This window comes from Lynx rufus, unplaced genomic scaffold, assembly GCF_022079265.1.
Source record: "Lynx rufus isolate CCGP_SWC_20201006 ecotype Redwood Valley unplaced genomic scaffold, mLynRuf1.p SCAF_11, whole genome shotgun sequence".
Lineage (NCBI taxonomy): Eukaryota > Metazoa > Chordata > Mammalia > Carnivora > Felidae > Lynx > Lynx rufus.
This window is the reverse complement of record NW_025814825.1, coordinates 49162791-49187297: the sequence shown is the minus strand read 5'-3', so window position 1 is coordinate 49187297 and position 24507 is coordinate 49162791. Positions and strand designations below refer to the sequence as shown.

Here is a 24507-nt window from a genome sequence, read left to right as displayed (position 1 = left end):
TGAGTTTTTAAATTTGTTCAGTTTGACTTAAGCCTTTTGATACCTTTAATTTTCTAACATTTTTCTATTTAAACTTATTGCAAACTCGAAACTAAATCAGAAAATAAATATTATGAAGTTTTACAGTGCACATTTCTCTTCTGCATTTCTTTTTCTGTAAGTACAGTTCTAGAAGTGCTTTTTTTTCCTGTTCTTTAAATTATTAAAGATATTGAAAACGTAGTCAAAAATGTTGCCAATGAGCTTTGGTTTTTTTGATTGCATAAATTACTGGGTGAAACTGTATGTATGTATATATATATATATGTACATATACATATATATACACATATATATATGTACATATACATATATATACACATATATATACACATATATACATGAGTCAATATTCATATGTATGTAACAAAAAAGTATAATTCTTAACCCATTGTATCTTCCAAAGCTGAAACGTTATTAGGTAAAAAGAATTGTTAAAAATTTGTTGAAATTTACATAAACTAAAACTGGACATTTAGAACTGTATTCTTTTAGTCAATCAATTCCAATAAAGAGCTATTATGAAATGGTAACTATAAAACTCTATATTATAATTGGTCACAGAGGCATAGCATTTTAGCTATGGCTGACTTAAAAGCTCCTCTAGTATTATTTCTATAAGAATATACATAGAGAAAAGGTAATTTGAAAATTGCTAATTTTATATAAAAGATAAAGGAAAAAAGAAAGAAATTATTGTGATATAATAAACTTCTCTGTCACCATTTTAATTTCCCACTAGTGGAGAAAAATCATGATAAAAATATTATTTTTGAAAATTATTAGTCATGCTTTTATGTGAAAACTCTGAGGTATATTTCTAAATAGGTACATAAACTGTATTTTTTAAGTGTTTGAAAATTGTCATTTGGTGAATTGCTGTCTTTGAATTTATGATCACTTTATAAAAATTTCCATAGCTCACTATATTTTTACATACCTTCCTTAATAAAATGCCAGAATACCAAAAAAAAAAAAAAGAAAGAAAGAAAGAAAAGAAAAAGAAAGAAATATAAGCTAAAAAAATCCAGTGAGGTACCACTACATACGACATACTACCAGAATGGCTAAACTCAACAAAACTGACAATACCAACTATAAGCTAGAATATAGAGCAACTGGAACTCTCATTCATTAATGGTAGGAATGCAACTTACCACATGACCAGAAACATGTCCACAAATGTCCATAGCAGCTTTATCCATAACAGCCCAAAGCAGGAAACAACACAAATGTCCATCAGTAGGTGAACTGATAAACAAATGTTGGCATATCTATACCATATAATACTATTAAAGCATAAAAAGAAATGAATTATTTTTGATACTTATATATCTTTTTATTTTATTATTATTATTGTTTATTTTAAAGAGCAAGAAAGTACACAAGCAGAGGCAGAAGAGAGAGAGAGATTCCCAAGCAGGCTTCACACTTTGTGTGGAGCCCAATGCGGGGCTGGATCCCATGATCCTGGGATCATGATCTGAGCTGAAATCAAGAGTTGGATGCTAAACTGAGCCACCCAGGCACCCCAGGAAATGAATTATTAGTAGTCATGATAACATAGATGAACCTTAAATGCATTATGCTAAGTAACATAACGCAGACTCAAAAACCTGCATCCTATCTGATCCCATTTATATGAAATTGTAGAAGAGGCACAGTTATAGTGAAGGAAACTATTAGTGATTGCTACAGGCTGGGGTAGGGAAAAAAGAGTAAATACAAAGGGGCACAAGGACATTTTGGAGGTGAAGAAAATAGCCTATATCTTGATTGCAATGGTGTTAACATTGCTGTATATATATACAGTTGTCAAGAGTCATTTAATTATAACATTTAAATGAGGGAATTTCATACTGTGTAAATTATACCTTAATAAAGTTGATTTTTAAAAATAATGAACATCAAGGGTGCTTGGGTGGCTCAGGCGGTTAAGCATCTAACTCCTGATTTTGGCTCAGGTCATGGTTCATGGGTTCAAGTCCCACATTGGAGTCTCCTTGGGATTCTCTCTCTCCCTCTCCCTGCTCCCCCCACCCCCCGCTTGCACACATGCTCTCTTTCTCTCTCAAAATAAAATAAACTTAAAAAGCATGAACATCCTTATTTAATTCCCATTGTGCTAGCACTCCGAAGGGAAGGTATAGATACCAGGGGAACATTTAATACAGAATCCTGAAATCTGGGTAGATTTCCCTGAAAAAATGAAATCATGAACTGCAGAGATTCATAAATGAGTAGGTGAAGAAGGAAAGGAAGGAAGCAGAGGAAGGAACATGTGCAAAGGCCCTGAGCCTTGAATCCTCTCATGGCAACCTTTCCAATAGAAATCCCACTTCTGTTTGCCCAGCCTTCACACCAGTGGGTAGTTCAATGCTGTAATTATTGTAATTAATAACCATGACCACTATTCATTGAAGATTTACTGTGTCTTTGACTTCATAGTAGACAATTATTCCTCATCGCATTTACTCTTTCAAACTGTACCCACAAGGTAGACTCAATTAGTCCACCCCTTTTATGGATAAGAACTTCAAGACTTAGAGCCATGACGTAACTTGTCCACGTCCACACATTTAGCAAATGCCAGAGCCGGAATTCACATTCAGGCTTATGACACTCCAGCCCCTGAGTTCCCAGACACCACTCTATACAGCTTCAGTGAGACAATTCATTGGCTCCCCTCTGCAGGTCATGCATCACTACCTTTCCTTACTCTTCTTCATATAACACGGTTTCCAATCCCTTCATTGTCCATTATCTGTAAACACACCAGTTTGTCCACGTCCTTCCTGAAATTCAACTCCCAAATCTAACAATTCAGTGATGTTGGAAGAGAGGGCTGTCAAGTGAATGAGCTCTTACAATGAGATCTCTAGAAACCCTGTGCTCAAGAACAAACGGATTTCATGACCACGTTTAAGGTACGTAGACATGGACACACAACTGAGATGCTTTTGAATTTCCTTTTCTGGAACACAGAGCAGTGCAAAGAGTATGGCTTTGGGGGCCCAATGCAGGTTGGGTATCCTGGTTCTGACATCCACGGGCTCTAGCTATGTAACCTTAGGCTGGGTTTGTGATCTCTCAGTTTTATCATCTGTACACAGGGCTAACAAAGTCTACTCTGCTGGGGTCTTGTGGCCTTTTGGAGAGAGAAAGTACCCAAAATACCCAGCATGCAGCCTGCCAATTGTAAGTGCTTTTTCTTTTTTTTTATAAATTTTTTTTTTAAACGTTTATTTATTTTTGGGACAGAGAGAGACAGAGCATGAACGGGGGAGGGGCAGAGAGAGAGGGAGACACAGAATCGGAAACAGGCTCCAGGCTCTGAGCCATCAGCCCAGAGCCTGACGCGGGGCTCGAACTCACGGACCGCGAGATCGTGACCTGGCTGAAGTCGGACGCTTAACCGACTGCGCCACCCAGGCGCCCCTGTAAGTGCTTTTTCAAAAATATTTTTATTTATTTGTTCTGAAAGAGAGAAAGAGTGAGCAGGGGAGGGGCAGAGAGGAGAGAGAGATCGAGAGAGAGAGAGAGAGAGAGAGAGAGAGAGAGAGAATCTTAAGCAGGCTCCGAACTGCCAGTGCGAGGCCTGATGAGAACTCACGAACCCTGAGATGATGATCTGAGCCCAAGTCGGGTGCTTAAGCAACCGAGTCACCCAGGTGCCCTTCAAAGATCTTTTTTAAAGGTTCTGAGTAGTTAGGTTCCCTGGATCTGGCAGCTAGCTTCCTGATTCTAAGTCTACTGTCCTTTTACTCATAGGCTGGAAACACATTTTTTTCATCGTCCTATCATAGAGATATATTCGAGGCTTTGCTATCTTAGAGGTTTTTCCTTTCAAGCAGTACGTTTTCTTTTGGCTGCTGGAGAAGCCCAGAATGAAAACTGTACAGATGCTTCAAGGGTCTATTTTGAACTCCCACCTAGTGGCTTCTCAGTTTCTGTAAACTTTATAAGTGAATGGTGGTAGGTATGTAGGTGGGAAGCGATTTGATTTACCATTATAAATAAATACTACCATAGTATAAAATTTAGGTATCATAATTGATCACCTTGGGGTGCTCACTGGCAGTCAGACAAGACCGGTAGGGTTGAGTTTCATTGTGCCCAAGCTATATGGCAGTCTTCTTATCCAATACTCAGTCTACTGGCATTAATTGAGTACTTTACATGGCAAGTTAGCCAAGTGCATGGCAGGACCCCTGCCCCTTCTAGCCAAAACTGCCCTGTCTACAGCCCAACTCAGGGAGTCTGGTCTAGACAAGTTTCTGAAGGTAGAGGAAACTGATAGGTCCCAGGATGGACACCTGACCCTAGAGTAACTGAGCAGTGACCACTGGGGTGATGTGGTGACATAAACTCTGACCAATAGGGTAGCAGTCATTGAATCTAGGAAACTTGTTTCCTCTAGGTCTGGGGAGGATTTGGCAAATGGCATGGGGTCAAGGAGCTTATGTGTAGAGGATAGCACAGCCTTTGAGGGAAATGGAGAGCCCAGCTTCGGGTTCTAAGGGCTTTTCCTTCCCGGTTTGCTGTTTATTCACCGCTTCATTCAACCAGTACTTACTGAATACCCACTATAAATCAGGCCCTTGCTGGGTCCCTCTTTAAATGAAAGATAATCTTTACTCTCCCGGTGCTTCTAGTCTGGAGAAGAGAGCCATTAATAGAATAATCACAGATAAATGAATAATTTTTAAACTTTGGTGAAATATGAAGAAAAAATATAGATAGGGAGCCAGGAGACAGGAACAGAGACATCTGACCTAGTCTGGGAGCCTGAGAGACCCTCCCTGGGAAGGAGAACATTGAGCTGAGACATGAAGACCAGTGGGAGTTATTTAGTTGAAGGGTGAATTTAGGGGAGAAATGTGTTCCAGGAAGGGCGAACAGCATGTGTAAAGGTCCTGACGCAGGAGGGAATGTGGCATGTTTAGTGACTGTCAGAAAGCCAGTGTGTCAAGAGCAAGTAGATGCTATTTACCTCTATCCACAAACACTTTTCCTTAATGTGGCCTGAGGGGACCCTTCCTTGCAAACAAAAGCCCAATGGATAAAAGCATCTCCTGCATATTCCAGGTGCGCAGAGGGGTACAAGAGCAGTGAAGTAACTTCATCTTCGCTCTACCATTTATTAGCTGTGTGACCTAATACCTGAGGCTCAGTTTGTGCATCTGGAAATGGAGATAACAAAAAACATTTGTCCAGAGCTGCAGTGAGGATTAAATTTGATGATGCCTGTGTGCCCGCCTCGCTTGGTTTGTGGTGCATAGTAGGGGCTTACTACATACCTCTGCTATTAGCCAAATCACTGAGAAAGGACTAGGGCTCAATAGGATCTCTATTCTTTTTTTTTTCCCCAAAGTTTATTTATTTATCTTGAGAGAGACAAAGAGTGCAAGTGGGGGAGGAGCAGAGAAAGAGGGAGAATCTCAAGCAGGCTCTGTGATGTCAGTGGAGAGCCCATGCGGGGCTCAAACTCACGAAACCCTGAGATCATGACCTGAGCCATCTGAAGAGTCAGACGCTTAACCAACTAAGCCACCCAGGCACCCCCATATTTAAATATTTAAATATCTGTTAATTTAAAAACTCCCTTCTTTTTTTTTACTCCAGTGAGGGTGGAGGTGGGGCCAAGACGAATGCAGTGTTCAAAACAAGTTAAACAATACAAGAGAAACTATGGGATGCACCGAGGCAGGGCTCTGTTATTAGCACGGGTCAACACAGCCAGGTGTACAGGATGCCATATCCAGGGAGCTTGGGCATGGAGTATGCTGGGACCAGATGGGAGAAGATAAAGCTGGAGCCCAGAAGAGGGGAGCTGGGCAAGGGGATCGTGTGGGGCCGGAGACATCGGTCCAACTTCAGAGGCCAGCTCCAGTCTGGGACAGAAAGTCCAGTGAAAGTCATTAGTACTCGTGAACTCCATGAGGGTGGGGCCGCTCAGCTCTCGTTCCTCCGCTGAATCCCAGGTTCTAGCAGGTGCTCAGTGTTAAGTGGATGGAGCAATGATGGTTATCTAGGCTTGGAGTCACATCCCTCACCTCCGGTGTGAGGAGGTCAGGAGGGGCTGTATTGCGGCTTTGAGCAATCCGTCCATCTGTTCCAGGGTTCTTCCCATAAGAAGTTACCAGCAGCAGCATACAGGGCTAAAGTGGAGGGCAGTGCCAGAGAGGCAGAGACAAGGGATGAGGGGCCTAGCCATCGGGCTTGGGTTCTGGACAGGACTGATTCCAGAAAGGGTACAGAACTGGGCAGGGTTACTGAAAAGGCAAGGGATCCCAGTCCCGTGGATGAATCTTCAGAGGAGATGGTAGCAGAGCCCTGTAGATACACAAGCTTCTCTTCACACGTATCAACTGACCACCTCATTCTGTAAATGCATCGTGGGATGTTTAATCTTTCCTACCCAGCGGTTGTTTTTGTTTGCTTGTTAAGCCACTGTGGAAATGGAAGTAAAAGAAAAAGAAAGTTGGGAAATTTTTATTTCCAGGAAACAGGGTGGAGGCAATACCCAAAAGGCACGCCATAAAGTTGTTGTAGACAATTGTATAATTGTCAAGAAGTGAGCTAAACATTTTGTTCTGAGCCGCCTAGTGGCCTAAGCAAGGAGGGAAACGGGGCGGTGATGGGCTCATTTACGGTGTTCCGAAGATAAACCACCGCAATTCAGAGAGAGAAAGCCTTTGAGGGTATTGAAACCTGGGCAGCATGTTCCCCGGGGTCGCCACACAAAGGAGACCCGTGGAGACACGGGGCTTCTGCCAGCACACTGGTGTGCAACTGCTCACACGTTTTCTGCCCCCATCAGGCCCAGCTCAGGAGCCAGAGTGGACTCAGGAGGCTTACCCACAGACCCAGCTGGGGAACAGAATAGGGGAGAACTAACGTCTCTATCCTCCCAGACACATCTCTACCTGGACCATTGCTAGAGACCAAGAGGGGTGTTTCTTCAAACTCTGGGGATGAAGGAACCGGGCACCAGCAGCGTTAATTCCCCACCTGGCCCTGGAAACCAGTGTGAAGTTGGTTTTGACACAAATGGAGGTATAATTAATGAGATTATTAAGGGAGTGAGAGTCCAAAGCCATCCCCAGCTGTGGGGCTTCACTTGGCTTACCCTCCGGTGACTCATTAGCTTAGGCAAAATCCTCAAATGCCTGATTTAGAGGACTTACTCACCCTTCAGAGAAAGACTTTAGTGCAATAAAGCAAATGTCAGCAAGTTCGATGCAGCTTAGCGCACCACCCTAGCCTGCACCCAGCTTCCCGGCCCCCTGCGCTCCCTGCCTGAGGCCCCTCAGCCACTCAGCACCTTGACAGGCCTGCACAATGGGCAGGCTTCTGGGTCACGTTCCAAGGCTGAGCAGAACCTCAGGGATTTGAAGCCTGGGAAGGAACTCAGGCATCAACTAGACCAAGCCCTGGACAAGTTTGGTCCAGGGAGATTGTTGGAGATTAGCTCCACAGCGCTGGAGTTAGGGGCGGGGTGAGAGCCAGGGCCCCCCCCCCCCCCTGTCCAATGTTCTTCACTCTGCTTTGTGTGGAAGCCATGCTTGGATTATGCAGATGAGGGGCATGGAGTGAAGGAAAGAAATGCAGTCTCACTAGTCTGGGTGGCATTCCTACCTGAGGACTTTCCAAGGAATCTGTGGAGGGGGAGTCTGGAAAAGGAAAGGCTTGTGGAGAGCAAGGCCTCAAGCAAAGCCTTTGAATTGAGATGTTTACAAAGAGCTGGGCTACCCCGGGCTAGGCTGCCATCTTGCTGTTTGTTGACATGGTGCCTGAGGGGGGAGCTGGTGGCCTCTTTGGGCCCCTGAGGGCCCAAAGAACTCCCACTAGGTACCAGGGGAATTTCTATCTCAGGTACTGGCTAGGAAACAGGCCCGAAGTTAGGCTGGGGTAGAAGCCTTCTCAGGCATGGGGAGAAGTCACTATTGCTCCTTCCTTCCTCCACCGACAGAGGAAATAACTCAGCAGGCAAGGCAATCCAGACTTGGCTGTAAACCTACTCATTGAAGGAATTATCTGGAAGATTTAGTTCCAAGAGTAAAAAAGGGGAGTAGGCACTTATGGTGAACAGTCACCTAATTCACTTGGCCATTTTTTCAACCTTTTCTGAGTGTCTCCCACGTACCAGACACAAGGAAGCTGACCACAAGCTTGGCCCTCAGCTTGGCCTTGGTTTGCTGCAACCAAGGGCCCTTGAGCTTTAAGGGACCTTCAGGATCATCTAGCTCAGTTCGCTCATTTCATTGATGAAGCATCTGAGGTTCAAGGCGAAGTCTTTGCCTGGACTCACGGGAGTGAAGAGCCCTGAGTGGATGAATGCTCTGACCTCCTCTCCATGTGGCTTTCACCTAAGGACTTGCAAGTGAGCTCAGGGAAGCTTCTCGGTCGGAAGGCAATATTCTGTATCGTTAAGATCACCAGCTCATGAGCGGACGCACAGCCTCACGCCTCCAGCAGCACATGCATCACCACTGCCCTGGTGCTCCTTTGGAAATAGCATTCGTTTGGATCCAGGGAGACAGGCTGGGTCCCCACCTAAATGTATTCCTACCTTACCCCAACTCACCAACGACGAACAAGTGTTTTTTTTTTCTTTTTACTCTTTTTATTTTGCACTATAAAAAAACAACAATAACAACAACAACAACAACCAGTAACATACTGCTGTTCTTCACATTCACATGGATTTTAGGAAATTATTGCCTTTTCCCCTGGAGAAAGAACCTACGGACAAAAAAGAAGTACCACATTACAAAATCTGTAAACCCCAGAAGTCCACAGCTTGAAGACAACCCCCAGGGGCAGGGATGAAGACGTGTGTCACCGGAGACGAGACAAGCACACATGAAGGACGGCAAACTGGGGAAAACGATCATTTCAATGCCACTGACCCAGACAGCGGGTGCCCTATTTCCCTTGGCACCCACTGCTACCACCTCGAAGGGGTGATTTTTGGTCTAAGGTCTGAAGAAGAGTTGCTTTGAAGAGAGGTGCAATGAGAAAGGTTCAAGTATGAGTAAGAATCATGCGAAGTCCGAAGTCAGGGAAGAACCCACGGTGGAGAGGACACCCAGATAGGTCAGTGTCTCCCTACTTCAACCGCCTGTCTCTACTGACCCCAAGAGGGAGCCTCAAAAACATCTGAGGGTTCAAAGCAGCACACAGATCGTGTCCCTCCAAACCCTGCAGGGTTACTTTCCCGACTGGGTGGTGATCAGCTTATGCCCTGAAGCAACAGAGACAGATACTGAGACTGCCAAAGTTAAAAAAGTAAGGTGGAAATTGTGCTTCCTTCAACACGAATTGGCTTCGTAACTGCCTTTTCTCCCGGTCTAGCAACTGCTTTCTCCCATGCTGCTGCAGGGATTTATTGCCTTACGCTTGAAATGAGAAGGCAAACTTGGAGGTGCAGGGACTGGGCGGTCCTGAGAGGGCACGGGGTCTGGAAGTACAGTAGTTGGCACGCGCTGTGCTCTCATGATGGCTTGGCCTTCCTTCGGTCCCGAAAACCTATCCCCGATGTCAGTGTGAAGTTCCTTTGCAAGCCTGGTGCTCACTCTCCCAGTGGGGCAGTGGGACAGAGTGAGGTCTTCGGTATTGCACAGGTATGAAATGTCCACGAGTTTAGAAAGCAGAATCACAGTTGTTCTTGGGACTGGGCTGTTTCCCCATCCCGGTTTCAGCAGGATGTGGCCGTGGCCACGGGGCTCCTGCTGAGCTCTGAGACTGTCGAGTGGGTGGGCACTGGCACCAGCACCGAGGTAGGGAATGTGCAGTAGGAACCTTGCACGTCAGGGCTCAATGTCTGCAAATGGGCTATGAATGAAGAGCTGGCTGCCTCCCCTTGGCAGGAGGGAGCCTGTGGCGTGGAAGGCAGGATCTCAGACTCATACTGCAGGAGCTGGCCCATGAAGCCGAAGTTGGGCGAGACCACACTCCTCCGCTGCTTGATGTAATCGAAGGCATCCTTCAGGCGGAACTGCTTGGTTTTCATGAGGTAAGCCATGCAGATGGTGGGCGAACGGGAGATCCCAGCCTCACAGTGGACCAGGACCTTGCCTCCCTTTTCCCTGACACAGTCTGGAAGGAAGAAAAGACAGTGAGGATGAGCTGGGACTGGAACCCAAAAGGCAATGCCAAGATACAAGCATTAAACACAAAAGCGACCTGGTTATCAAAACATCACGTCTGTTCGAGAGCTGAGGTTCCTACACAGTCTCTGATGCCCCTTGGCGAGGACGGAGCTTTTGGGGTCCCACCAAGGTCTATCCCCACTTAGGACCTTTCTATCCTTAGAGGTGCCTCCTTGTTCGCCAGGATACTTGCATAGATTCTGCCTCTGAGCAAGCCAGACCTGGAGTCCAGCAGTCTCACATCCCTTCCTGGAGATGCCATCTTAACTCAGGTCCCGTGGATGGGTTTCGAGAGGGCATTGGGAAATCCTTGACATTGCGTGCAAATTTATTGGGTAGGCACATTTCTCTGAGAGGGTCCCAGGTACAAAGACTGACTTGGAAAAGCAATTCCTGTCTCTCAGGATCTGAGTCTTACGGTGATGACCCAGTAGTCCTCTCCTGCTAGAGGCTTGTCAGCCTCGCTGGGCACCCTCTCTGGCTGTGCCAGGGGCGGGATGCTTGGCTCAGCTCCCAGGGTTCCCACCACCAAACATACGATAAGTAGTGCACAGCCACTAATTATAGCCCTGGCTAAGTGACGCTTACTAGACCGGAGGATATAAATGGCTTTCGCAAACTTCATCTTGCACAACAATGGGAGTCACTGCCATCAAGCTACCACCATCAGTCAGCATTCTTTTAGCTCAATATGACTAGGGGGTGCCCTCCTTTCCTGTTCCACTCCTCTCCCCCAAAGAACTACAATAGTTAAAAATGAGGGGCAAAAGATTACACACATACACACACCAATTAAAAACCACGAAAAATAGCCGTTCCAATTCCCTCTCTTGCTAATGAGGAAATGATTATATTACGACCCGGGAAGTTCGATGATGTACCTGGCACTATGTGAGGCCACAGTACACAAAAACACTGAAGGTTTCGAAGGGAAAATCAAGTCAGCTCCCTTACCCGCCTCCCTCCTCAAGTTGGAGACGTTTGTAAATGAATCCGCAAGATCTAAAACATCAAGTTCCTGAGGAGGCAGGGAGGAACCCTGGAGTTTCCCCAGCAGAACGAAAATCCCAAAGGACGCGCTCAGTGTAGCTCATTGGAGGTACCCCCAATTTAGTCTGACTCAAAAGAAATAAAGCCCCTGTAAGTTAGTTCAAAGGGGACCCCAACCCCTAGGATTGCAGGGTGATGGCTCCTGATTTTCTTTTGCTCCTTGTAGGCTAGCTTTTAGTTGACCAGTGCTGTATCCAAGGAAACAAAGGGCTTAGAGCGTGTTGCTTCCGCTCTACCCCTCAGGGCTGGTGTTCCATGTGACCTTCCCAGGGCCTTCCCCTGGGAAGGAGGTCAACACAGGGTATGGCCTCAGTCCCTCCTTTTACCAGGAGGGCAAGAAGTCTGGGGAAAAGCATCCTGTGCTTTCAAAATGCTGTCGGTTTGTGCGGTTATGTACACAACACACAGGATGGGGAAGGAGGGTTCTGAGAAATGGACGGGGGCGGGTTTCATGACCTCACCGAGGAGCTATCTAGGTAATTAAATAACTGGCAGAGAAGGGCAAGGCATTCCCAGGGTCAGGGAGACAAAGTCAAGGGTTTCCCACTCGCAACCCATCATTTGGGCTGCCTCTCAGAGAGCCAAAGGAATCATCTCAGCCCAGAGGCTCAGGGGACCAGGACATGGTCTTTTTGCCTCTGGTGAGTTTTCCAGTGGGTTTCCTGTAGAGGAGAAACCATGTGCGATGAGCACTGGGCCCACCAGGTGGCCAAAGCTAGGCGGAGTGGGGGGGTGGGGGGGCTTTAATTGCTACCCGCACTAAGTAGTTATTGATGTGGCCAACATCTGCTTTTCCCCCTCCAAAAGCCCTCCAAACAAGATAAGGAAAATCACATCTCAGCTTCAACAGCTATGCATATTCAAGGGAAAGAAGGACTCTGGGAAAGAAGGCAAAACCACAAGGTTGGGGAGTGGTGTCTGCAAGTCTGAGACAGCAAAAAGTCAGCCTTGCAGCCGAGGAAGAGGGATGGGGGAAAGGGAAGATGTCAAATGAAAGAAAAATCAAGGTTATGCTGAAGAGGTGGGGACCCAGGGCCCAAAGCCCTCTCCGGGCAGAGGGGCCAGAGGCTTCCAGGCCTGCACAGGGGAGGAAATGATAACTGCCTAACACAACGTACAAAAGATGACAACTTTTCTGTGCGCAAAGCATGAAGCTTGATCAAATGCTATCTTTAATCCAAAATTAGCTGAAAATGCAAAACAAATTGCCCCTAAAGCAGTCTGCCAAAAACCATGAAAAGCTGCCAGGGCCCTCGGGGCTCAGTGTGTTAAGCAGTGCTCTCTCAATCCTTCTGTTTGCTTTTTAAAAATACCCCAACCTACGTAGGAGCACAGTTGGGATGGTTCTTTCCTTCCCTTGCTTCCCTGGTGTGGGGCATTACGCACGGACACACCGCATCCCACCCAGCTTGAAAAAATAACACGAGCGGCAGTGAGTACTGCCATAAAATGATATTAATTCATTTATCTTGCAAATTAAAGCTCCTATTAATAGCAACTCGAATCCTCCCCTCTGCGTCTTTGGTGGCTGCAAACCTTCCCGGCTCCAACTCCTGGTGGTTGCACAGACGAGACGCTTGTTTTTCTTCTTGGCAAAGGTAGCCTCCATCAGTACATCAGAACCAGAACAGGTGCCCTAGGCGGCTCCCCAAACAACGGAGGGCGAATGACTGAACCTACCAATGAAGTCTATTGCTTCTTGAAAGTGGGAGCTAATGTCAGCTGTGTGGCTGTCTTCCACGGGGATCCATTTGTAGTGTAGGTGGGTCGTGCAGGACTCGGAAATCCGCCGTGAGACATTCAGCAGGGCCGTGATGTGCAGGTTGGCGAGGAGCTCGCACTTGGATGCATGGTAGGCACTTCCAAGGTAGAGGAAAGGGAGGATTTCAACTGGGCCGCCCTGGAAGCAGGGGCAAAGGATAGCCAGGGAATATCGGATTAGCTTGCTCATTTAGGAGAGGAAACAAAACAAGCCTGACCTACTTGTTGGAGGGTGGGAGGTTCCCTTTCTGGTTTCCAGGTAGAGAGTTCAGAGCCAGGGTAGTTCAACCAGGAGTGTGGGTGGAGCCACCACCCTGGCCAACTCTCTACCCTACATTGCTACCTTGTGACTCAGTGACGGCAAAGCCCATACGGCGAAGATTTTCGTTTTCTTACACATATTGATTGAGGAGGCAGGAAATGCTAGCAGCTTCCCTGTGCTGATGGGGACGAGAAGCTATGTGTAATGGGAAGAATCGAGAAGCTAATGTCCCAAGTTCTAGCTGCCCTGAGAGAACCAGGGCAAGCCTTTTAACCTTGGGGCAAGCCCTGTTTTTTCTCTCAGGGAAGCAGATAAAACTCAACAAAATGAGAACCCTGCTTTACAGTCCTGATATTTTATACTGTATCTTATCAAACCTAGGACACTGATCCTAAGGTGCATGTGGTTTCAGCGATGTTAAAATGTGCCCCCAAAAGGATGCTTCTTAGAAGTGAAAACAACCACTGTTTACCCAGGATCCTTAAAGAAAAGCTGTTAAGCCATGGGCAGAGGGGTTTCTCCCACACCTGATCTTTGTCAGGTAGCACTGAGGGTTCGTGAAAGATGCTTACATCAGCCTTTTGGAAGGCCACCCACACACCAGGATTCCCGTTAAGGAGGATCCCAGTTAGAACCAGAGACCATCTCCCCTGAGGCAAAGTTAAAAGGAACAGCTAGACTGTGGCAGTCTTAGCATCTCCAGGGTGGCAAGACAAGCCAGTCAAAACTGGAACAATGGGAGCCCCCCCTCCCCGATTTAGAGGGAAACACTGCTTGAGGGGGGACAGTGGCTGCGTCTTTGGGAGCCTCTCCCATATCATCCATCTGCTTCCTCTGTTTCCACTTCCTGTCCTGGAATAAAGTCGAATGGAAACTCAGCCAGATCCACAGTAGGGAAAGAGGCATAGGATGAGGGACAGCAGCAGGCAATTCTCAAATTACCCATCATGCAGCGTCTGCTTTTTCTTTCCAGTGAAATCAAGTGTTTGGGCAAAGGTCAGGTTGGCTAATCAGAAGAAAGTTATGGACGATTTTACAAAGGATAGTAAAAGTAACAACTAGTTATTTTATTAGCACCTACAATAGCTGGCCCCGGACTTAATACTTTATACACACCTACATAGATCTCTCTCTCCTTTTAGTGCCTGGAAAACACTGACAAACCAGGCCTGGGATCTCATCCACTTACTTATATAGCCTAGATCAACACACTCCTGAAACCACGTTTCTTTGCTTTTCTGAATCCTGCTTAGACTCAAGAGGAAGAAACCCCAAAGGTTAACACGACCTTGGCTTGGCTTCTCTCAACGCAGAAGCGCTTCTAAGAAATAGCACGAGGGGGTTCCCCAGATGAACCCTGGAGACACATCAGGGCCTCCCCAGTCCTCTCGGCCAAAGGTCTGTTGCGCTTTCATGATATCCTGCCAATTCTTGTTTCTCTTTCACTTTCTGAGAAGTGAGGGGAAAACACCACCCAAACAAACAAAAATAGGAATCCAGCTAAGCCGCATGCCCATGGCTTGAAAGCTTGAGGGTTCATCATAGGCTGTATTTTCAATAAAGAAAAACAAAATAATAACCGTGGCACCTTGCCAAGCTAATGGGCTCCCTGACCCAGGATCCCATTCAAGGGAAGTCACTTGGCTTTACTGGGAAGTTTATTCGCAGGGGCAAAGCTCTGCTCATGCTAGGCAGCTGGCACTTTAAACAACAGTCAGACGTCTTCCTTTTTATGATCTGGATATATTCTTATTTTGTGGGAAAACCTTGAGAAGCTCCTCCTACCAGGTCAGGTGGCTAGGATGGCCCCTTCCTAAAAGAAGGCATGTAGAAAACAGAACAAGGTCTTGCAAAGAACCAGAGTTGAGAGAAGGGAGGAGGTCTGGGCCTACTGTTGCCAGGATTCTTTGCAGATAGATCATTTCACCAGCTGTGAGACAAGTTTTTTCCCTCTGTAAAATGGGAAGATGGACTTTGATCTATGGTTTCTGCCAGATTTGGGACCTTGCCCACCTTTTGCCCATCCTCCAACATTGTAGGTAACCCCTGACTGAGCCTTCCACATTTTCATCCTTTAGTGAGTTGTCAGAAGGTATAAATTCTTTGAAGGAAACCACCACCCCCCCTATTTGAGTGAGCGTGAAATCCTCTATAATATCTCTTGATCTGCTCTGGTTTCTGAATTTATGGAATTGTAAGCACCACAAACCCTTCGAGACTGCTTAGCCATCCCAAGGGTTGTTTCTCCACGACCCTCCCTCAACCTCTCCCCCAGCCCCATTTCAGTTAAAAATAACAAGACACACTTTGACAGGTACTAGGCTGGTTTGTAGAAACTGCAGAGCATGAACAATTCAGGAAAAGATCAGGAAAGATCAACACAGGAAGCCTGAAAGTCGGCTCTGAAACACCTTCAGGGAAACCTAAACCGATATTTTGAAGCTTCTCTGCACTTCCTAGGCCAGCTAATAATAATGTATCTTTCACTTCCCCTTTTCTCCAGAAGCTGTCAAGCATCCTGTGGCTCGTTTGCTCTTGTCAGCTTGTTTGCTGGAAAGAAGCCCATTTACTCTTGGATGGAAACTCAAGTTGGCAAGTAACAGCTCTCTGAAGCTCGAGGGCTCTGCCCAAAACCCTGATCCACGAAAGAACGAACCAGTGCTGCTGAGCGGGGAGAGGAAGAGCTGGGGTGCCGAGGAAGGAACAGAGTCAGCAGCCAAGACCACACCACGTACCTGGTCATAAGCCGGCCTGTAGCTGATGCTGAGCACTGGTTTCCCACACTGGTTCATGAGGGCTTTCTCGGTTTCAACCTTCTCTTGTGAAATGGGTTGTACATCCACGCAACACTCAGGATATTCCGAGTAGAAGTTGTCATATCCTCCTGCAAGGAAAACAAAAAAGGAAGAGATGTTAAGCGTTGATTTCTCAGGCTTTCAGAAAATGCCCCCAATTAGTCAATACCCCAAGTGTGGAAGAGTCAAGAATATTACGCTAACACAGATTCTGGTCTTACAGAAAAATTGAACCAAGCCAACTAATAGCTTTGGAATAGAAATGGGCTACACCCCCTCACCCCGCCCCCCCCCCCGACACACACACACACACACTTTTTTCCCCTCTCTTCTAACAAGCTACAGTTCAGAGAGGCAATGATTAACTTTTTGTGTCTATCAGAAGCAGCTTAAACTGTGAAAGGAAATGTATCCGACATCTGGCAAATATTAACCAAATCCCTCCAGAAAACAAAAGCTATTTTCACTTGTTTGTCTAAAATGCAGGTGTGATTATACAGAATTTCATTCATTTGCAAGAAGAGACTCCTAAATTGGTTGGCTTCATCCCTAGCCCATTAGCTCTGAACTGGATTATAGATGGAACCCTCTCTATTCATAAGGGAATGGGGGCCAATATGAGGTTTAAACTCAGTGCAATAAAACAACCCTGCCCTTTCGCACTCCCAAGGTGCTCAGAACACTGCTGACAATCCTCTCTATAGGTCCGATTTTGAGTAACCAATCTAGTTAATTAACTTCCAAACCAAACTGGAGATCCAAGGCCTTTGGAACTTAATTCTCAGTCCCAGTAAGTAAGAACTGTCTCTCTCCCCTTGAAGATCACCTCACCTCCCTGACCTTTCTCCACGACTACATATCCTCAAATGATAAACTTCTCCAGATGGGTCACTTAAGGTAAAACCTATCTGTGACCAAGTCATAGAAACTTGGGTATACAAAGAAGTCCCAGCTATTAAATACAGAGAACAAACTGAGGGTGGATGGGGGATTGGGGGAGAGGGGAAAATGGGTGATGGGCATCGAGGAGGGCACTTGTTGGGACGGGCCCTGGGTGTTGTATGTAAGCCAATTTGACAACAAACTATATTCATAAAAAAATTTTTTTAATGCAAAAAAAAAAAAAAAAAAGTCTAAGGCCCAGCACTCAGTGGGAAAGAACCAAATGAAAAACTGGCCTCAGAAGCCTCAATGAATAGGCCAGCTTTACTTGGGGACATCCTTGCTCCCAATCCAAGAGGACTTAAGGCCCTTCCAAGAGCCTCCAGAAAACCTGCTTCTAATTTTTTTCTGACCCAGAAAATTCACTTGGGGTCAAATCATCAATTAGATACACACTGTAGAGGCCATGTATTTTCTACAAAGTCCCCTCTTTCTTCTGTCTCTTGGTGTTATTACAGCCCCACAGTGAAGCATGTGGTGGTTCTAACCCCCTGCAGTAGACAAATGGTTAATGGATACCATGGCGGTCTCCAGCTCCCTCCCAGAAGCTGCAGCCAATTCCTAGAATGAGTCATCTTGCCATTACTGCTTCCTCCCAGCTTGCTGGAACTGCCCCCGCCCCCAGTGAGTACACTCAAATCTCCTCTGTGGTCACTTTAACAAAAAGCCCATTGGGCCTCCCCAGATGAGCTTCTGGACCTCTAGGTCAGTCAGGACAAAAAACCACGCCAGAGAGCAATGGAGGTGGAAGGTGGCGGTGTTTGTGGTTTAGTTTCCCCTTCCTCCCAACCGTAGCCCCTAGGCCCTTGCCCTCCTAGGAGGCAGAAAGAATGTCAGACTTACACGGACACACAGACACACAGCTTCGCTGGAAGAGGTGTCCCTAGCTAGTAAATCACTTCCTGTGCCTGGGCCTCCAACATTTTGGGTTCCAGGAGACAAACTGAGTGATACGGAACAGGAATCTGGAGTAAGAGTGGCCCAGGCGTTCCCAAGCTTTCCCAAGAATGAGGCTTGGGAAAGAGAAGCAAGCCTTCAGGCCACCCCATCTCTTGTCTGTAAATAGCGCACTTAAGAGTTGGCTGTTAGGAGGACAGACAGGAGGTGCGGGTGTGGGTTGGGTCCTGCCTGCCCACTGACAAAATAAGGCAAGCAACACAGATTCTCAGCGTAGCTCTGAGGGCCGGATAAACAGTGTCCTGTCTCTTCAAGCTGGGGTCAGGAGTCCTTCAGATTAGAGGGTCTCTGTCTTTCACCCACTCCTTTCAGAGGCATGGAGAGACAGAACATTCTTCTCTGGTGCCTCACTTGAGTTGCAAGAGCCTAGACAATTCTTTTGGCTGCCTCAACCCTCTTCAGAGTGATTCTGCTTTTGATCACCACTGCATTACCAGGGGAGCAGAGAAGGTGCATGCACACTGCTTATAAATACACACTGACAGTGCCATTAGGTCATCACCTTATTTTAGCGGGTTTTTTTTTGGGGGGGGGGGGGATGAGAGGAGGATTAAGGGAAGCATAAAAGGCATTGCTCCCAAGATCTGAAACGCCACTAGATTAAAACCTGAATTCAGGCGTGCCTGGGTGGCTCAGTCAGTTAAGTGTCCAGCTCCTGAGTTTGGTTCAAGTCATGATCTCACAGTTTGTGAGCTGGAGCCCCACATCCAACTCTGCGCTGACAGCATGGAGCCTGTTTGGGATTCTCTCTCTCCCCCTCTCTCTCTGCCATTCCCCCATTTGTGTGCACTCTCTCTCAAGATAAATAAGCTTAAAAAAATAAATAAATAAAACCTGAACTCACATCTGGACATGAGTTAGATAAGGAAAAAAAATTTTCTTTGGCAACAACTTAAGATTTTAGTAATGTTATAACGGTAAGTATCAAGCAACTTACACTGAAAATTAAAACACACACAATATCAACCAGGCAATTTTACTGAAAGATAGTGCACATGCAAAGCATCTGGACAAAGATCTATTTTACCACACTGCCTCAAATAGTGAGGCTGAAAAGTAATCAGCCAGCTGCCACCAGGGGATTTGTTTAAAAAGTAAAATTGGGGCTCCTGGGTGGCTCCGTTGGTTAAATGTCCAACTTTGGCTCAGGTCATGATCTCATGGTTCGTAGGTTTGGGCCCCAAATCGGACTCTGTGCTGACAGCTCAGAGCCTGAAGCCTGCTTCAGATTCTGTGTCTCCCTCTCTCTCTGCCCCTCCCCCACTTGTGCTCTGTCTCTCAAAATAAAAACATTTTAAAAAATTTAAAAAAGAGTAAGCTGGACATGTATGCTCTGATATGGACAAATATCCCAAGATCGAGTTAAGTGAAAGAGGCATGAATAGAAAATATACAAAACCATTCTATGTTTTAAAGATACTCATGGCAAATCAACTTGTCTAAAGACGAACAAGAGAAATAGTGGGTGGCTGTCTCCGGAGAGTGGAAGTAGGTTCTAGGGGGTGCAGGAAACCCACTTTTCATTGTAGAGCCTTTGTGCTTTAAAAATTTTTACTTGTGTATGTTACTCTCATTAAAAAAAAAAAAAAATTTTTTTTAAACATGAATTTTCCGGAGATGTGAGTCTACAGAGCTGCTTACTTCCTGTGGCAGTAACTTCTAAACCGTCAGCATGCCCCCCCTCCTCCCACCCAGTGCTGAAGAGGGGTGGGGAGCCGAGGTAGTACCAGGAGGAGTTTCCTGGAACATATCTTTCATGATACTTGGGGAGGCGGTAGCTTTTCCTGTATTCATTGCTAAGAACAGGAGACAAAAACCACATCAGGAAGAGAAAAAAAATCCGGGGCTAAGTGTGAAACTTCTGCAGAGCTTGGAGGGCATCCCTCCATCCCCTGAGGGCTGAGGATGATGGACAAGGAAGAGCATCTTCTGCCTATCTCCTCCCTAAGAGGAATCAACCAGGGACAGTCTACAAGAGGTGCTAATACGGGGGCGGGCGGGGGGGGGGGGGGCTGCCCATGTGATCTCCTGGCCTGGACTGTGTGAAATTCCCCAAATTGCATGGTTTTAAAACAAGGCCCTCACCCTCCATTCACTGCCCCCGAGTTCTGAACAACATCACTGTGGTATCTCAAGGCGTCTGCAACAGGGTTGGCAGGGCCTTGGGGCACAGCTTGGGCTGAACCCTCATCTCTGCACTGTGGGCTAGGTCTTTCATACATTCGAGGTTACAAAGGACTCAAATACAAGGCGGGAAAAGTCATAGGAGTTGGCCCAAGAATCATTGCTCTGTAGTTTGTCAGTCACCCACCACACCACCAGGAAGTCCAAGTCCTTTCTCCAGCAGGTGTAATGGGCTGACCGGTGGGGCAGCTTCTGGGGCATCTCAAACCAAAGGCGACGGAATCCCCTCCACCACTAAGGTCCTGAGTCCTGGCTGCACCTCTCCGGAGTCCTGGCACGACTGCCAGCCGCCCCTCACCCCGGGGAGACAGCAGGAGGCCAGCCCTGCGGGGGTTTTCTCTGGGCGGTAGAGCGAAGGGGTGAAAAGGGTGGGAAGGCTGTCAGCTCCAAATTGAGCTAGAGAAAGGTCTGGGAGGGGAGAAAGGAAGGCCGGAGGAAAACAATAAAAAGCAGTAAAATAAAATGGAAAGGAAGGGGAGGGACTCGCCAGGGTCAAAAAGGCAAGAGGGGTCGGTGAAGACAACCTTAACGTACGCTTATTTTCCAGGCGGGAGGAAAGGGGACACCGCGGCGCCACGCTCCAGGGGGTGGCGACCTGCTGATCCCGACAGATCTATCAGAAAGACTCAGAGCCCAGGCCCCAGCGAGGGCGGCTAAGCCGGCGCGGGGAAACGGAGACCCGCGCCAGTCCTAGCCGACGGCCCCTGCCTCCGAGAAGGGGCGCCCCCGGCAGCGTAACCAACCGCACCCACCCCGGCGGACCTGCCGCCGGGAGCTTTCGAGGAACTCGAGTGGGGAGGGGGAAGCTCTGAGCGCTGACAGTGGCGGTGCCCTCCCCAGCGCACATCAAGCCCCAGCGTGCAGGCTCCGGCAAGTGGAGACTACCGGGTCCGGGGTCGAAGACGGCGCCCCGCACAAGGAGGGGACCCCCAGAGCCCCGGACTCTCCGGCGCGGTGGCAGATTGGTGGTTGGTGACAGGGAATCGGCGGCCCCGATGCGCTCACCTTTGAGGAAGTAGACCCGCGGGCCGGCGGGCAGGCAAGCGAGCAGCGAGGTGAGCACGACCCGCGCGGCGCTCTCCTCGCGCAGCTTCTGCCAGTGGCGGCTGCCCTGGTCGAGCACGACCACGGCCGCCACGCCGCCGCCGCCCTCCTGCAGCAGCCGCGCGCGCGCCGCCTCGTCGGGCAGCACGTAGCGCGCAGACACCGCGCCGCCGCGGGCCCGCCGCAGCACCACCGAGTTGAGGTTGACGTTGAGCGAGCCGCGCACGCTCGAGGCGGCGAAGGCCAGGTAGGGCCGGCAGTCGAGCACCACGCAGCGCGCCGCCGCCTCCTTGCGGAGCATCTTGCGCAGCTGGCGCCCGTCGAGCGACGTGACCTTCATGCCGCCGCCGCCCAGCGGTCGCGCGCCGCGCGCCCCGCAGGTGCCCACGGCCAGGGTGCCCGCTGGCGAGGCACGGGAGGGCGGCCCGCGAGGCTGCGGCCGGCCGACCGAGCCCGGCGCCGGAGCGGCCGCTCAACTCTTCTTTCCCGCCCCGAACGCTCGGCACCCGGCCGGGCCACTCGCCGCCCCAGAAGCCGGGGATTCCGCCGGCAGCGCGGCGTTTTATGTGAATGAGTGTGCGGCCTGTGACGTGGCTGCCCATATAAGGCCAAATATGGGTATTTCCCCGCCCCCTTCGGGCTGTGGCCACACCCCCGGGGAGCCGGAGGCGCGGGGCGGGCGCCCGGCGTTAGTCAGCCGGAGAAAGAGGAAGTGACAGGCGCCTCCCTCTGCTTTCTGTGGCATTGCGCGGAGACACTCACTCGCGCATCACCGGGGGCTGCCGGTGGGGTGTCAGGAGCGTTACGAGGCCGAGGTGACCCACGCTGTGCGGGAAGAGGAGGAAGCGGAGGAGGCAGGGCCCGGCGCCGCATAATCAGTCCGGCTTCGAGTTTCAGAGACGTAGGTTCAGAACCTGCTGGGGGCTGTGCCAGACACCGAGCTAGGCAGGGCTACGGGAGCCCGCGGCCGGTGCCCCCGCATGAATCGGAAATGAGCATTGGTCTTCACCCAAGCCTTGACGGCGGCACACGAGATGATGGCTGGGATTTGCTTCACAAGGGGTGGACTATACCGATGACCCGGGATTGGGTTTGTGTTGGTAATCGTTAAAATTCAAGGATGGGTACGGGGGGGGGGGGGTCCTTTATACTGTGTTCTCCACTCTTCTGTTTGCTTGAAAATTTCCGTAATAAAAGTGCTGAAAAGTAAAAATGGAGAGGAGAGCCAGCTGTTAATCTCCCCATATGGATTCTGCCCTTAAAGGATTGACAGGCCTTTTCTCTGTCGCACTCCAATAATAATTAGAATAGTTGTTTTCTGAGGAGCCGTTTTCTGGCCCCTGGAAAATCCTGTCACGGAATCAGCTGCGGCATCAACATGCATCCGTTGATGGAGCTCAGTCCCAGGCTGCTGTCCAGGTGGCTTCTGGATTTGGGGGATTATCTGTGGATCAAGTGTAATCCCAGGCTGTCTGCCCCCACTGGTCCCCAGCAGCTTCAGGCTTCCCGTCCCCAATCTTGGTGAACTGGACGCATTCACCCATTCAGCAAGTATTCTGGAGGGCCAGCTTCGCGCCAGGGGCTCTGCAAGCTGCAGGGGCAGGTGTGGGGGAAACACGTCTCTACCCTCCAGCTCATGACCAACCATTTTGTTGTTGCCCTGAGGAGGCAGGTGGGGGCTGCTCCGTGGAGAACAGCCTGCCTCCACTAGAGAGGTTCTTGGTTACCACAGACATAGGAGAATGAGGTTTTTAGAAGGAAGCAGAAATCAAATTCTGAAATCAAGTGCAATCAAAGCAGATGCCAGATAGTTGGTTATCGGGTCACAGCTGCATTCAGTCAGAGGCGCCGTCCTGGCCCTGCCAGGGACGACAAGGAAAATGTGATGTGGGGGTTTTCTCTGGGGTTATTCATGCCAGCCTTTCCGGTAATTTTCTCCTCCTCCAGGGTCACCACCAGACATTTCAGCCCAGAGCCACACGTGCATGGAGCACCCACATGGCCAGGCTCTGTATTGGGGGCTGGACACCAAAGTGACGTGACTTCCTCTCCCTGGTTTTCCCCAGCCCAGAGAGAAGGCTCGGCCCAGCCACAGGCCTCTTTAAGGTCCTGTAGTCAGTATGGAAGAGCATCCACGGTGTGGGGAATGGGGACTTGGAGAGGACCTCCCAGGGCAGAGGAGAGTCAAAGGGAGTTTCAAAGGATGAACTGAAGTTAGCCAGGCCACGGAAGGGGAGGGTGGAAGGCATTCCAGGCAGAGGGATCTGCTAGAGGTAAAGAAAAAACAAAACAAAACAAAATGCTGCCATGGTATGTGCTGGAGACTAAGGCACTTCTGGCATTTACTAGAAAATCAAACAGGGTCAGGTGACGGAGGGTCTTGTGTGCCATTTAAGGCATTTGGATCTTATCCTTTGGCTGGAGCAGCCCTGGATGAAGGGTCTTACTCCGTGACCTGGTCAGGTGACCTTTGGGAACTTCACGCGGCAGCACGGTGGAGGATGGATGTTTTATTTGAGAGTGGGGGTAGGGGTCCAGACTGGAGTCAGGGAGATAGATAGGAGGCTTTTGTGGGTAATCCAGGCCTGAGCTGATAAGGGCCTGCCGGAACTTGGCAGTGATAGCGGCGATTGAAGAGGCCACACAGATGGGGGAAACATTTAGGAAGTAAATGGCCGGAAGGGATGGGATGGGGAGACAGTAGAGGGTGATGCCAAGGTTTTTAACTGGGGTGGTTGGGTGAATGGTGACGCCTTTAGATAGGGAACCTACAGGAACAGGTCTGGGTGAGCAGCAGCAGCAGAAGGAGGGGATGAAGTTCAGAGAGATTAATAGGTTAGAGGTGATCATGGACTGCTCAAGGGGGTACCCAGTAAGCAGTGGGGTGGCCTGGCAATCAGTGCAGGAAAGTCTCCCACCCTCACTTTCCAGGTCCAACAGATGACCAAGTCCCAGGACTCTCTCCGCCTTCCAGATTTCTCTTCTGACCTTTCTGGTCCTGGGGCCAGGCTGGCTTCATGGGTGTCTCCCTTGTACAGCTACACAGGGCCCCATGCTTGGTTTAATGCTCTGCTGTCACTCTCTTGAAATTCTGAATAATTTTCGGACAGGGAATTCTGCATTTTATTTTTGCACCGGGTCCCATACATTTTGCAGCTGGTCCTGCCCATCGCTGTAGTTAAAGGGCCCTGTTATCCCCCATAGTGGGCCTTTTAACAGTATCCTGTTTCCCAATCTCCAAGCCCTCTCCTTACTCTCTCATCCACTGCAATGTGATCTCTTTAAGCCCAGATCTGAGCACAGAGCCCACCTGCTC

General features: G+C 48.6%; 1 protein-coding gene across 1 annotated transcript; it reads right to left on the bottom strand.

Annotated features, from left to right (window-relative positions):
• Window positions 1-8656: 8656 nt before the first annotated feature.
• Window positions 8657-21718, bottom strand: DUSP5 (dual specificity phosphatase 5). The gene is made up of 4 exons (XM_047073426.1): window positions 21153-21718; window positions 16005-16153; window positions 12927-13146; window positions 8657-10143 (listed from the first exon to the last, which is right to left on the bottom strand). Exons 1-4 carry the CDS (start codon window positions 21529-21531, stop codon window positions 9743-9745), a joined length of 1149 nt encoding a protein of 382 aa, XP_046929382.1. The 5' UTR covers window positions 21532-21718; the 3' UTR covers window positions 8657-9742.
• Between the last annotated feature and the right edge of the window lie 2789 nt (window positions 21719-24507).

Excerpts from the sequence above, each read along its gene's own strand:
- DUSP5 (XM_047073426.1), bottom strand. The coding sequence starts at position 21,531 with ATGAAGGTCACGTCGCTCGACGGGCGCCAGCTGCGCAAGATGCTCCGC. Across the intron at positions 16,154-21,152 it reads GCGGGTCTACTTCCTCAAAG|GAGGATATGACAACTTCTAC; the intron begins GTGAGCGCATCG and ends TTTTCCTTGCAG. Across the intron at positions 13,147-16,004 it reads ACAGGCCGGCTTATGACCAG|GGCGGCCCAGTTGAAATCCT; the intron begins GTACGTGGTGTG and ends CCCTGCTTCCAG.